Consider the following 15319-nt stretch of genomic DNA (forward strand, 5'->3'; position numbering starts at 1 on the left):
AGACATGACATAAAAATCACAAATACAACCAACCTAATAATACAGATTATTTATTTTATTACCAAATACAATCATTCTAAAAAGCAATCCCCCCTTACATCTTTGTCAAATAACATTTTTTTGATGATTTGAAATATGAGAAAACCTAAGTGCAGTTTTCAAAAGATTTCATAAAGTAGGCAAAAAACACTCAAACCAACACTTCATCCCCCGATCTGAAGAATTTCCATAACTAATGAGAAACTGTAAAAAAAAACAAAAAAAAAACAAAACACAAGCAAGGTTTTTGAGTGGCCTAGTCCAAGTCTGGATTTCACTTCACTTTAATTGCTGGTGCCTAACCCTACATAGGCCATTTATGCTAAAAACTCTTTGATTTGTCTGAATTAAAACCGTTCTGAAATAAAAAGAGGCCCAAAAATCCTCAGGGCTGCGTTAAAAAAAATGGATTTTCCACTTCGGAATCGATTCTCATATTAATTCCTAAAGATCAATTTATATATCCAAAGATCGACTTACTAAACAAATTAAATTTTACTCAGTGAACTTGTTGGTGAAATCAATTGTCTCAACATTCAGGGAGAGGGTTTGGTCCTTACAGTTAAAAATGCTTTTAATACCAGCAATCCAATCTGATATCGGATCAGATCTAAAAGAATCGATTATAAATCTTGAGAATCAGAATCAAATCGATTCTTGACATTTGAATCCAGCCCTAAAAATCCTCCACAACGATATAAAAGAGTCAGAAAGTTACCATACGCTGTCAGGTGTTGCTGCTTATTTGATTCAGAGGGCAATTACTTTACCACACTGGGCCAGGTTGGTTGGGAGAAAACCCCCAAAAAATAACAATAATATAATTAATTTTATTTAGACGCGCCATTCAAAACACCCATGGTCACTTTACAGATGAAAATTAAACAACAACAATAAAACAGCATCAATGAAAGTTAAAATCACAGAGAATAAAGTATCTTGAAGAGCTGTAGATGTAGAGTCATGTCTACAGGGTGGTGCGTCATTTCGGCCGGGACTCACCAAACCGTCCGATCCGATGTAAAATCACGTTGTATGAAATAATTGCAATTAGAAGTGAATGGGTCCGAGCAGACTCGCATGCGGTTCTACACAACTGTGTCAAAGCAGAACCCTGGTCTACCGCCTAATTGGCCTTGTCCGGGTCAATTAGGAGGAGCATGTTGAGGAGCAGATCCCCGTAGGTAGATGCCAGATTGCTGTTCAGTCCACGGTTCTCCCTCTTCTTCCTCTCTACCTGAAGCTCTCTGGTGAGTCTCCTCCACCGGAGAGTCTCCTCCAGCCACTCACCCCTGGATCTGCTGCCAGCACCTCTCCACATGCCATCCATTACTCACCTGCCTGGTCTGAGATCCACTGCTCCGCCGTCTTCTTCCTCTTCTTCTTCTTCTTCCCCCCGGAACGATAAAACATCCTCATCCCCTGTGGACAAACTCAGCGCCCTGGATCCTAACCATCTCCGACAACAGTGAGCCTCTGTCTTCTCACCAAACTCCACTTCTTGAACGCTCCTCCTCAGAGGAACCGGCTCCCGGAGCCTGGAGGAAACGTTCACATTCCTTGTATCAATAAATCATTTAAACCGTCTTCAATCGACCCGAGTTGTTGTCCGCTCTAGGGTCTCATTAGCCAACGCCGTCACAGTAAAGGCGGTCAATATTCTTTCACAGCGCTCCTCTCTGTGCTCACCTTTAATTATTAACTGTAAATGAGCAGAAAAGGCTTCTTGTTGCCTTACTTTTTCTGTTTTGTTTTTGAGCGGATTAGCCCTTTAATTCACAGCTGAGTGGAGCTGGAGGCTAAAATTCCTCAGAGGCGAGTCCGGACTTGAGACGCCGCGCTGCAGCGTTGTGTGGTCTCTGCAGATTCATTAGTGTTGCATCTTCAAACAGCATTGTGTCATCTCCACTCTGTGTATTTTATGGTGTGCAGAAAAAAAACTCACGCTGAGCTGTTACACATACTGACATTTAATCTAATCTACACTGTGTTTTATCAAAACACCCTCAGCTGGGTGGAAAGAAAAAAAAACACCAAGTGAGGAAAATGCTGCAAACATTTTAGTCATGTAGCCGATATTCTCCTTTAAATCTTGTTTGTTTTTCTACCCCGAAGCTTCATAACGCCACAATACCGAGAAATTTCAGTAGATTCTTGGCTTTAATCCACTGAAATGTCTCATCACGTCTTCATAACCGAATGCAGCTATGGTGGCTAGAATAAACGCGTAATTACAAGTTAACAGTGTCTGCATTTTAGAGTTTCTTCCCCCCATTCTGCTGCTTTTTTTTAAGAAAGAAGGTGATGTTTCTCCACTGTTTATGTTTTAATATTAGCAGATAACACCATTTTTTACTCCTAAAGTGACATATTTTCATAAAAGAAAATTATTTTGTTCAGCAAAGGGTTAGAGTTAGACATATCAGAATTATATCCAATTTAGTTTCCCTTTGGGATTAATAAAGTATTTTTTTAATTGAATTGAATTGTATTGAATGTTTCTGGACCCGTAATCCATCATATATCCACATTAATTATTCTGCTGTGGCAAAGAGAAGAAACCAGCTGCCAAAAAAAAGCAAAACAAACTGATAAACTGTCTCTAGAAGCAGATTTCAGCAGCTGAACAGTGGGCAGAGGATGACGGCTCCGGATAGCCATGTTCTGCTTTAACTGGCATAAACAAGCCGGTCTGGGCGAATAATTTACACATTAATGACGCCGAAGCTGCACACAAACCCAGTGATATCCCCAGGCCACCTTTGTCATCACATTTGTCACCTTTTGAAGCTATAAGAACATTTAAAACAAGAGATTTTATCTAGAAGAGGGAGTTTAGACCCAAGTTTAGGAGTCTTTATTGCACATTAATGATCGTAGGTTCTAGGTAGCCCCAAGGGCCTCATGTGGTGGCTTTTCTAAAAACGGCACATCTAAAAATGTCATTTTATGCCGTTGCTCTTCCTTTTTAAATTGTAGTAGCATCAGTTTAGCGTTTTATCCAGTTATGCACAGCCAGCAAGGCAGCCGCTCTTCTTGACCTTCTATCACACTTTTATTTCTATCTGCCAGTATCTATTTTCCTCTAGTAATTGTTTTGTTTTTCAATAAATGAATAAATGTAAGGCAAGGCAAGGCAAATTTATTTATATAGCACAATTCAGTACAGAGACAATGCAAAGTGCTTTACATGATGAAAATATAGCAATAAAAGCAAGTAGGGATAGAATGTAGAAACAAAAAAGAACATTAAAAACAGTAAAACAGTTTAACTGCAACATTCAAAGGCAATTTTATACAAATGTGTTTTTAATCTTGCTTTAAAAGAACTCAGGCTTTCAGCACTTTTACAGTTTTCTGGAAGTTTGTTCCAGATAAGTGGAGCATAGGAACTAAATGCTGCTTCTCCGTGTTTGGTTCGTGTTCACCTTATTCCTGATATAGTTACACCATATATAGGAATTGTTGTTCGACTCAAAATGTTATTATTATTCTGTTCTGTTATTGGTCTACGCACCATTATATCATTAGGAACAATAAAAATCAAACAATAAACTAAAAGATATTAGTAGGCGTTTACTTAAGTCGTTAAGATGGTTTTCTACAGGCAGCTTTACTACAGCAGTAGAATAAAATCCTGAATTAATGGCTTTTAGTCTCATTGTGCCACCCCAAGAGGTTAAGTGGCCCCATCTCTCCCCCCTATGAAACATTCCTTAACATTAAGAGCCAATGTCGGTCCATCCCTTGAGTTTAAGAATCTTTATTGCACATTAATGATCATAACGGACCTATCGGTGCCCTAAAAAGTGTCCGTTCTAAAAATGGCACAACCACCTTGAGAGCTGCATCTAAAATGCAATTTTATGCTGTCGCTTTTCCTTTGTAATCACACTTGCGTTTAATTACTTAAAAATTACATTATCTATTAAAAAAAAGCATAGAAAATGTGTTTATTTTGCATAAAGAAATAAATAAGATGAGCTCTGACTCAAAGGTCAGGACTGGTGACCCATTGGGTTGAAACTGGATGACAAGTCTAAAGAAAAAAGCCCCGAGAACTATTGAACCACGCAGGATTTAAGAATAAAAGTAAAACAGACTGCGTGGATGTGGAGTTTTTTATTATTATTATTTAATTTTTTTTTAGCAATTATTGCCTTCCGCGCGCTGTACAAGTTTGTTTTACAGCCGCCAAAGGCCAGTTTCTGTCTCTGTAAACCGTCTCCGCGTGCTGGTTCTGCCACGAATGAATGATGCGCGCGCACGGCGGTCTCGTGCAACCGGTCGACAGCCCCCGGTACACCGGGCGTTAATCTGGACCCGTCTGCGCTCCTCCATCCGCGGAGATAACGGAGCAGACCGTGGAGCCGGCGGCTGCAGAAACCGTCCGCCCCGCACTCCTTCACGGTCATCACGTCACCCGCTCCCACCCTCCCCGGGAGACCACGGAGGCTCGAGGGGTAGAGTTACAAGAGAGGGAGGGGGGGTGGTAGAGAGACCTCGCGGAGGAGTGGGAGGAGGAGAGAGAGGGAGGTGAAGCAGCTGAAGCTACCGCTAACTAGCCATGTTGCTGTCCCCTCCGCCGCTGCTGCTGGTGTGTGACTGCTAGCGGGCCGCCCTGGACTCCCTAACCGCCCTCAGGTGCATCATGCCCGGCTGGAAGAAGAACATTCCGGCCTGTCTCCAGCCAGACCAGGAAGGAGGTAAGAGCGGAGCCGGACCGGACCGCGCGGGTTCGCAACCACACACGGACCGGTGAGCGTGCGTATCCGTGCGCGCGCGCGCGTGATGTGCGTGCGTGTGTGTGTGTTTGAGGTGCTGCGCGCGCGGTAATTATCACTACAATCTCGCGTGCAGCTTGGTATTGGCTGGTAGTTTTTTTTTATTTTTTTAATAAATCACCTGAAACTTGACACCGTGAATGTGCGCGTGCCTGCGAGATGTCTCGTGCTAATCTCACGCGCTGGTTGAGATTGCAGTGACGTTTCCGTGATTTTTCTCTCTTTTTTTTAACGTTGTGTGCTTTACCGTGTTTGTGATCTCCGGTGACCGGTTAACGAGCGCGGCTCGCGGGTTTAGCACGGCTGCTAACAAGCTAACCCGTCCGGGACCACCGGTGGTGGGTCAACCGGGGAGTCTGCCCTTGTCCGTGCGCGTAACGACCACCTTCACCGGGCTGAGGGCGGCAGGCGGCTGCCTCTCCGGCGTCGGTTTTTCCCGGAGGTGAAATCTGTTGGAGTGAATTAAATATTAAATAACGGAGCTTTCAATGTTTCACTCGTTTTAGTCTTGAAAAGGTTAACGGACGGATTTCTACCTGCTTCACATTCCTGCTGCACCTTCCCGGGGAGCTTATTGGAAGAAAAAAAAGTTACTAATAGTAAATAAATAAATGATCAGAAAACAAATCTGGATCCATTGATGAGATTATTGAGTATTTACTAGTCTGTGGTCATAATGTTTTGCCTGATTGAGCTTTATTAGATAAGATAAGATAGTCTTTATTGGTCTCACAATGGAGAAATTTACTCGTCACATCGGCTAATACAAGAAGGTGCAGAGTAGGGAAGGTGCATTTAGTTATATACAGTGAATCTTCATATATACAATGGATCAAAAAGAATACCAAAAAATACAAAAAGAAATAGGAATGGGCATATGATGTATTATTTACTTTCATAGTGGTCCATATATATATATATATATATATATATATATATATATATATATATATATATATATATACGCAGATATATATGTATATACCCATATACATATACCTATACGCCTACATACATACGTACCTACACGTATATATGTGCATATACATTGTATACATTTGTACATACATCCATACATGTGTACTGACATATGTTCAGGTGATGATAGCAGCAGAAGTCACTTCTTTCAGGATTATTGCACGGGTATAATCCATAAAGAAGTGACTTCTGCTGCTGTTGACTATCTAACCTCCGGAAGTGCTAAAACACACATAGACCCTCCACAGTATTTGTTTAATTTCTGCCACAGACAGTCAGCAGCCAACAGCAAGGTTCTGGTTGAACTCTGTCTGAATATTGGACCGCTCTGCCCCGTGGAGTCTCATTTAGGTTGGTCGGGTTCTGCCGGCAGAGTTGAGGTCAGGCCTTTCCAGCTGATCCAGATGTTGGGAGCTGCAGATCCAATACACCAGTACCGATAGCAGGACAAGCGGCCCACAGAATGATGCTGCCACTACCGTGCCTGTCACTTGGTTCAGTGTTCTGTTAGGCTTGAGAGCCTCGCCTTGCTTTCCCAGAATGCACCGCGGCCGCAGCTTGATTCGGGACGACGCAAACGGAGCTCACAGCAAAAAATATTGCTCATTTTTTAAAGGGTTATTCGCCACTACAACAACTACAACCAGTACAACTCCCAGTAACAAAAAAAAAAAAAATTCCCGCCATTGCTGGTTTTACAGCCACGATTCTGTAATGTTTTTTTAAAGATAGTTTTTAGGCTTTTTTTGGATATTAAAAAATATTATTGTTTTAAAAATGTTTTCAACAAAATACGGTGTAGTGTATAAATCGTTTTGTGTGTTTAAAAAAAGGCTAAAGAACTTAAATTATTATTTATTTAACACAAAATATTACCTCTTACATTCAACAATGAATACATTATTCATACAATTATTTTATTTTTTAATCAATATAAGTAATAATTTATCATCATCTAAAGACTATTACTAATAATAATCTGCGTCCCGTTCTCCCCAAGTCCGTACTTCCTGTGTTCTTGCCAAGAACGGACTTGACGAGAACGTCAGTCCGTTCTCTTGTTCTTGTTAATTGAAAAACTGACATTTAGTCTTGCCTGGTCATAAAACAAGATGGAAGAAGGCATCTGAAGGCAGCGTTTGGATTTTCTTCCACCTCGTTTGGAGGTGGATCAGAACCCGTCAGTCCGTTTTAGACGTGTCACTCTGGTGATTCAGCAGTTTCCAGTCTTGATGGTTCTTGTGTCGTTCCTGAACATCCTAAACACATTTCTTTCACCCGACGGGGACAGTTTGGCTCTTCCTCCTGATCTTGGGGAGGTTCAGTTGTGCCACATCTGAGGAACTTGTACCGAATGTCCAATTATGTAAACAGATCCTCTTCTCCTGGTTTGCGTTAATCTACGTTTCTTAGATCTGGCTGAGGTTGCAGTGACGTTCCTGTGATTTTTGCTTTGTGAGCTAACGTGTTAGCATTGTTAGCGTTTCTGCTAACAGGCTAACTGGATCTGGACCACTGGTGGGTCAACTGGAGGATTTTTCTCCACGGCCCCTTTGGCTTCTATTTGGCTTGAGGTGTGGTAGATTTGTTTGAATTAAGAAGCTTTAATATTTAACACATTTCCAGCTGACATTTTTAACATCTTTGCTTTAAAACGGCGTTATATTCAGGCTGTCAATGGACAATACTAGATTAAGTGTTTTAATGTCGAAAGCAGTTTTAGAAGAATTGCAGGGAAAATATAAATATATCAGGATGGTATAAGTAACAATTATTTCACTCTGCTTTGAAAATCAGAAGCCCCACCAAAGGGTACCAATAGTTTAGAACAGGTTTTAGCAAAACATTTGCAACAAACATTTACAGCACCAGACATGAATTTTGGTCTTTAAATAGTTAATTGGAGACGTTCTCTTCCATGGTGAAAAGGTAGTCAGCAATTAACCAAGAATTTTGATTCTAAGTTTGAATTTATTTAGGCTTTTTGTCTAATCCAGACTTGGCTCAAATATATACATACACTCCACCAGTACCTGGCAAGCATCTGACGTAGGACCAGCCGGACAGTTGAGCACTTTTCGTGGCAGAACTGTTAGAGTCGATCTGGTTTTTGATTCAACTCCACCAATTTATTACGTGTTCAAGTTGGGGTCGTTCCAGAAGCTCAATGGTAGCCACAGGTTTTATCTAAACCAAAACCAGTTTGGATACAGCTTTGGGTTTTCTGTCCAAGCTTCAACCGTGCAGCTGTTGATGTAAAGTTGAATAATGTAGAATAGCGTTGGTAACCAGTAGGGTTGTGCATAAAAATCGATACAAAGATTAATATCGATATTTTTAAAAACGATTTAATATATATATATTATATATATATAATATATATATTAATATATATATATATATATATAATATATATATATATATAATATATATATATTCTGGCTTTCAATATCGATATACCTCCCAATCCCTAGGGGGCGTTATTACAGAGCGCCATTACTGTTCACAGCGAGGAAGTGCAAGTGAGATGAATTTGCGGCATGGCAGACAGGATCTTAGAAACTCCTTCGTCCCTAAAATCAGACGTTTGGGGCACATTTTCGGTTTCTGTGATACGTTAAATGCATTGAACCAAATTAACTTTGTTTTCCTGTTAATTTATCTGTGTTCAATAAATTGAACATAGATATTTGGCTGGTTTTGTTGATTGAATGACTTTGAGCATTAATTTGAAAGTAATAAATATCGATATCCGAGTGAAATTAAATCAAACTGACTGTATCAACAATCGTATCGAATGATACACAGCACTAGTAACCAGGTTCATCGTGCTACCACCACAACGTTTAGCAGCTAGTACAGTGTTCCTTGGACTGAGAGCCTCGATCCTAGTCTCGTGTGACCATAAGGAGACGAGAAGTTGAAGAATTTGCAGTTAGTCTTGCTTTATTAGTCCGCTTTGTGGCGTGCAACAGAACCACTGATGATGAAGCAGCTCCACAGCATGATGCTACCACCACCTGGAGCCTCACAAGTTTTCTTAGACCTGATGGGGCCCCTTTGGGTCTTCCTCCAGAAACATCTGGATAACTCGCTCTTACCTACAGTTGGGCTGAACTGATGATCCGGGACTCTGAAGTAGTTTAAAGATTTACACAAGTTAGAAAATTACCTTGGATCCATTTTTAATGTAGTGAGTTTGCTGTGTTTTAGGTGCCGTTTAACTATTTTATGCCTGTAAAGAGAAACTACCAGCTGCAGAGGTGTTTGGTGAACCGGCTTCTGAAGAGTCGTAAAACAAGTAGGCGATCTGAGAATAAAAACCCTGCAATGGCTTTAACTAGAGGTTAAACTAAAACCTGAAATTGTGCAGAATTCATCCATCTCGTCAAAGTGAAAAAATGTTCCTCTTATCTCTGCCGTTTATTTTTAGAAACCCAGACTAGGAATAGGAAAAAAAAGACTTTTCATGTGCTTTATTTTCCTTTTTTAACCCTTAAAAATACTAGAAAACAGCCCTCAGATGATTCCTTGTTCTAACTCGTTCAGTTTAAAATTCAAAGCTTACTTTCCTCTTACATTTACAACTCCGAACTAAAAGAAGAAAAGGTTTTAAAAGTAAAGCAGTTTGCACATTTCGTCTAATTATGACCACAAACCTCAACGTCTTTCACTGGGATTTCACTAGATGAACAAACACAAAGTGATGTGTGGTTGACAGTTAGTAGGAGAAGGTTTTAGGACACAGATTCACAGTCGTATTCAGGTCTGGACTTTGACTAGGCCGTTGTAAATATAGCCATAGTGTCTCTGGCTGCATGTTCAGTGTGGTTGTCTTGCTGGCAGGTGGAGCTCCACCCTAGTCTCAGGTCTCCTGCAGATTTTTTTCATCCATGACCAGTTTATCGGTCTCAGCTGGAGGAAAACCATCCCCCCGGCATGATGCTGCCTCCACCATGTTTCACCATGAGAATGATGTGTACTGCGTCTTCTGGACTTGTCCTCTATAACCCCCATAAGACGAGTTAAGAGGTTAAATTACACGCAGGTGGACTCCTCTTTTTTCTGACCAAAGCTGTTTGCATTGAATTTTATTTCAGGCTGTCGGAATAAAAGAGTCTAAATGCAAATGCATGCCACACTTTTCAGATTTCTATCTGTAAAGCTAAGCCTGTCACATAAATTCAGGTTTTAATGTGGAAAAAATTAGTTCAATCCAATCCAACTTTATTTGAAAAGCACTTTAAAATTTCCCAAGGACCAAAGTCCCGTACAGTAAACATAATAAAAACAAATACACAGTCTGAAAGACTTAAATCAGACAAGACGATTAAAGCATAAAATACAATAAATAAAATATGAACTTCATGCATGAAGGTGCAGCAGTTCAGAAAGAAAAGAAGGAGCAAGACCCCAAAGAGACTTAAAAACCAATAAAATACCTAAAATGAATCCTAAAATGTACAGGGAGCCAGCAGAGTGAGCGTAAATTTATTAGTAGTTATTTAAAGTTGTATGAATACTTTATTATTACTCCCCATGCTTGTCATAAAGATAGTGTTTTATTTAATTTTGGACTGAGCCAACATTTATTTCTTTTATAAAAGATTAACCAAAACCCAGCTGAGAATCCCCACTTTGAGATTAATTTGTGCTCGTTAAGTCTGTTAAGATGGAGCAGGAAACGAGACGCCCGTCATCACGGTCTGCTCACAACAAAAACACGCAGGTTATTCCATTTTTACGTGCGTGTAGATCAGATTCAGAAAACCATTTTTAGCTCTGAACTCCACAGACTGGTCATTACAGACTAATAAGGCGTCCAGACCGGCATGGGTTATTTTAACCTTCATTTTAATATTGCAAAACTGAAGAAAAATAATAATAAAACACCTCGTTTGTGCATTTGGAGGCAGGAAAAGCTGTTTGATTATTTACTGGTGTAAGAAATGTCAAATCGGAAACCAACCCTGATCCATCCCAGCACCAGGAGCGACATATTTAATGTTTTCTTTTATCTGACCACTGCTAAAAGATTAATTCGTTTGGCTTCTGTTTATCGATCGGCTGATTAAACGTTTCAGCTGCAGAGTTTTACGACAGCAGATTGGGTTACAGTTGCTGGAAGATGTTATCTACAGGCGGAGGGAGGGATGGTGCAGTGAAGGTTGTCGTTTCAGCAGAACAGACTGCAGACGTAGTCGGGTTTTAACGTCTCCAGCAGTCGTTGGTGCAGGAAGAGCCTGCGCTGGGATTCAAACCCGGAACCTTTCTCCATCTGCTCCGCCATGGGGGCCATTATTTTAAACATCGAGGTGAGAAAAACATCCCCAAACGCTGCAGTTGGTCCTGTTGGGTTTCCAGAACCGCGCCGTAAGCCGTCCTTTTAGTGACGCTGAGGACGTTTCTGCTCGTTTGGGTTTCAACGCCTGCAGCAACAGGTGGGGGAGGGGAGGAGAGGGATATTCTTTGCTTTGTTTGACAAGAGAACAACATGTTTGACAAAAAGAGGGTATTGTTTAGCCCTCTTTACGCCAAATCAAGAAGCACGTTCAGAAGAAACCCGACTAGAAAACATTCCCGATTGTCTCTGAGGGCCTCAGAGGTTCTTTAGGGAACATTTCAGGAACACCAGCATCATGAAGACTCAGGGAGAACGTTCTGGTCCAGTTTAAAGCAGGGTCTGGTTTAGGGTTGTGCATAAAAATCGATACAAAGATTAATATCGATGTTTTTAAAAACGATTTAATATCGATATTCTGGCTTTCAATATTGATATACCTCCCAACCCCTAGGGGGCGCCGTTACCGTTCACAGTGAGGAAGAGCAATTGAGACGAATTTGCGGAACGGCCAACAGGATTTTCGTCCCTAAAATCAGACGTTTGGGCACATTTTTGGTTTCTGCGATACGTTAAATGCATTAAACCAAATGCACTTTATGTTCCTGTTAATATATCAGTGTTCAATAAATTGAACATAAATATAATATTTGGCTGTTTTTGTTGATTGAATGTAATAAATATCGATATTGAAGTCAAACCCCATCCAGCTGAGCTATATATCGAGAATCACAATAAATAGAACATAAATAAAATATTTGGCTGGTTTTGTTGATTGAAAGTATTAAATATCGATATTGAAGTCAAACCAAATAAAGTTGAGCTATGTATCGAGAATCGTATGGAATCGGCTCATCCTAGATGATAGCCAGCCCTAGTCAGGTTCTACAACACCACCCCAGAGCTCTGATCAGTCCATCATCTGGACCTACCAGGACATGGACGTCCACCTAAACAGTTGGAGAAGGAGAACATTAATCAGAGAAGTGGCCCAGAGGACCATAGTGGCTCTGGAGGAGCTGCAGAGATCCTCAGCTCAGGTGGAAGACTCTGACTCCATAAATCTATGCAGGAGTGGCAAGAAGACAGCTTCTCACAAGCAACTTTTTGGGATCCAAATGAACATCACGGTAAACCCTGATCCTCCCAGTGAAGGACGGCGGTGGCAGCGTCATCCTGTCCTCCGGCAGAGACACCAGCGATGGAGCCAAAGCCAGGACAGAACCTGTCAGAGGCTGCAGAAGACCTGATCCTGGGGGGGAGGTCCACCTTCCAGCCTCAACATGCAGGCCAGGTTATATTAGTGAGTAACCGTGTGTTAGAACGGCCTAGTCAAAGTCCAGACCTGAATCCAATTGGAAATCTGGGGTAAGACTAGAAAACTGATGTTCACAGACGCTCTCTGTCTAACTGAGCTGTTTTCAAAGAAGAAGGTAAAAATGTTCTTCTAAAAATGTCTTTAGAAGCTGGTAGAGAAGAACCCCCAGAAAGACCAGCGGCACAATTTTGTTCTGCAAAGTTCTGATCCAGCTTGTTCCTCAACGTGACAAACAAATGGACCTGAGCTGCCTTAAAACTAGGGCTGGGTATCATCTAAGATGAGCCGATTCGATACGATTCTCGATACATAGCTCAGCTTGATTTGGTTTGACTTCAATATCGATATTTAATACTTTCAATCAACAAAACCAGCCAAATATTATATTTATGTTCTATTTATTGAACACTAATATATTAACAAACGTCTGATTTTAGGGACGAAGGCGCTTCTAAAATCCTGTCGGCCGTTCCGCAAATTCGTCTCACTTGCTCTTCCTCGCTGTGAACAGTAATGGTGTGCTGTAATAACGCCCCCTAGGGGTTGGGAGGTATAAACCTCCCAGAATATCGATATCAAGATAAGAGATAAAATAAGATAGGCTTTATTGATCTCACATTGGAGAAATTTACTTGTCACATCAGCTCAATAGTCAATCAATAGTCAGAAGAAGGTGCCAAAAGTAGGAAAAGGTGCATAACAAAAAAAAATAAGAATAAAAATACAAAGAAATCGGAGTAGGCAGATGATGTCATTGTATACGTACATACGTATTGACATATATTCACTTGGTGATAGCAGCAAAAGTCACCTCTTTAGGTTTTTAAATTGTTTTTAAAAACATCAACAATAATCTTTGTATCGATTTTTATGCACAGCCCTACTTAAAACCCAGGATGCCGTTTTGTTATTGCACAGCAGCATCGGGTCCTGCTGCACGTCTTCCTGACGGAGCTTAGTTGTCAGAATGGAGCCGGTTCCAAGTTTGGACCTGGCACTGAATCAGAACCACTTCCTACCTGGTTTGTTTATGTCCCAGTAGCACGGCTGAACGAATCCTGTCAGTCGTGACCCAAACGGTTCGGTTCGGTTCAGATGTCTTCAGCCGGCGCCTGGGTCACCTGGAGTCAGAACTGACCAGATTTTTTTTTTCCTTTCCTTTTTTTTCTCCTTTTTCCCCCCTTTTTTTCTATTTTTTTTCTTCTTTTTTTCTATTTTTTTTCCTTTTTTCTCCTTTTTTCCCCTTTTTTTCTCTTTTTTTCTCTTTTTTTCTTTTTTTTCCCTTTTTTCTCCTTTTTTTCCCCTTTTTTCCTTTTTCCCCCTTTTTTCTCTTTTTTTCCCCTTTTTTCTTTCCTTTTTTTTCTTTCCTCCTCTTCAGATTGGCTTAATACACTGCAAAATGGATCTAAAAATAAGCAAAATGTTCTTAAACAAAGTGTTTTTTTTCCTTGATCTGAGCAGGTAAATATGATCATTTGCCAATGGAATGAGTATTTTGACCCCTAAATTAAGATAATTAGACATCCTGCACTTGAAAGAAGATGATGGAGATGAATTGTTCCTATTTTTAGTGCAAAAATCTTATTCTATTGGCAGATCATCTTATTTACCTGCTCAAATCAAGGACAGATACACTAATTTTAAGAAAATTTAACTTATTTTTAGTTCCGTTTTTGCAGTGTAGGAGTAAAACCTGAACCTTGATTTTGGTGAAATTACTGTTTTTAAAATGAAAACGAGAACATGGAGCATTAGAAGAATCTAATTTTGGAAAATCTTAATCCTTAAATGGAAAAAAAAAACTAAAATAAAATATTGAAGCAAAAAGCCCAACAGGTTTTCTGTTTATTTAGTTTGTTTATGCTGGTTGTGACCCAGCGGTACATCCCTGGTATCGGTGTTGAGCTACCTCGATCAACCAGGTGATCGATGTAGATGTAAGCCAAATAAATCCTCTATATATCGATCAATTATTCAAGAAGAAAAGCCATTTTGTTTCTGTTCTTCTCCAGACGAAGATGGCAATGCAATGTTCCTCCACTTCTAGCAGCTCCTTCATCGTCACATCCAGACTTTTCCGAGTTAAAATTTCACCCTAATTAGCGCCAGAAATAGTCGGCAGATCCATCATCGGTTTCAGCTCCGGTCCGGCATGTGTGATCCGTCTTTACGGGCTGAGCTGCAGCTCAGATCTGCTGTCGTGTTGTTGACCCTGCGCGCGTGTGGCGCTCCTGCGGAGGCGACGATGTTCACCTTCCAGCCACGTTGCTGGAGGGGAAACAGACGTGAAAACAAAGCCTGAACACGGCCAAGCACAGACGTGGAGAGTAAAAATAGAGAACAGGTAAATAATTGATCAGCGAACCAGAAGAGACACGGCGAAGCGCTGTACGCCGGCGCAGGAGCGTGTTTGAAATCAGCTTTATTTGTACGGTCGTCCTCTCAGCACGACGAGGGATTCACGCAGAACACGAGTCAAAAGGAAGGAGGGAATTCAAATGGCAGCTGCAGATGTTGGAGCAGGAGTTTTGTCATGTTAATTAGTCAAATCCATCCCCCGAGTTTGGGTCGGGACTGTTGGAGAAGGCCCGGAATTCAAATAAGGTGATAAATATTCTGTGGCGCTTTAATTTTGGGTGAAATTATCCCCCTGCTGCTCGGCTCTCACTGTGAAACGTTTATCCAACCCGGGATCCTGCAGCTTTCAGAACCGGCTTTGGTTGATGCTTTTTTTTTTTCTTTCTCTCGCGTGGTTCCGGAAACATTTCGACCCACTCTTCCCTCCAGCTTCGCTTCGTGTCTTTGAGCTTTGAAGGCACAGCTCTCCTGAATTCTGTCAGGATTTCATCGGGCCTCGGT

The 15319-nt window shown here is 40.9% G+C and overlaps 1 protein-coding gene across 1 annotated transcript in view; it reads left to right on the forward strand.

Annotated features, from left to right (window-relative positions):
- Positions 1 to 4309: 4309 nt before the first annotated feature.
- The window catches only part of grip1 (glutamate receptor interacting protein 1), a 110096-nt gene continuing 99086 nt past the window's right edge, over positions 4310 to 15319 (forward strand). The window contains exon 1 of the mRNA XM_036148917.1: positions 4310 to 4745. Coding sequence (XP_036004810.1) covers positions 4691 to 4745 — 55 coding nt within the window. The 5' untranslated portion in view covers positions 4310 to 4690. The remainder of the gene's footprint in view (positions 4746 to 15319) is intronic.

This window comes from Fundulus heteroclitus, chromosome 17 (assembly GCF_011125445.2).
Source record: "Fundulus heteroclitus isolate FHET01 chromosome 17, MU-UCD_Fhet_4.1, whole genome shotgun sequence".
Lineage (NCBI taxonomy): Eukaryota > Metazoa > Chordata > Actinopteri > Cyprinodontiformes > Fundulidae > Fundulus > Fundulus heteroclitus.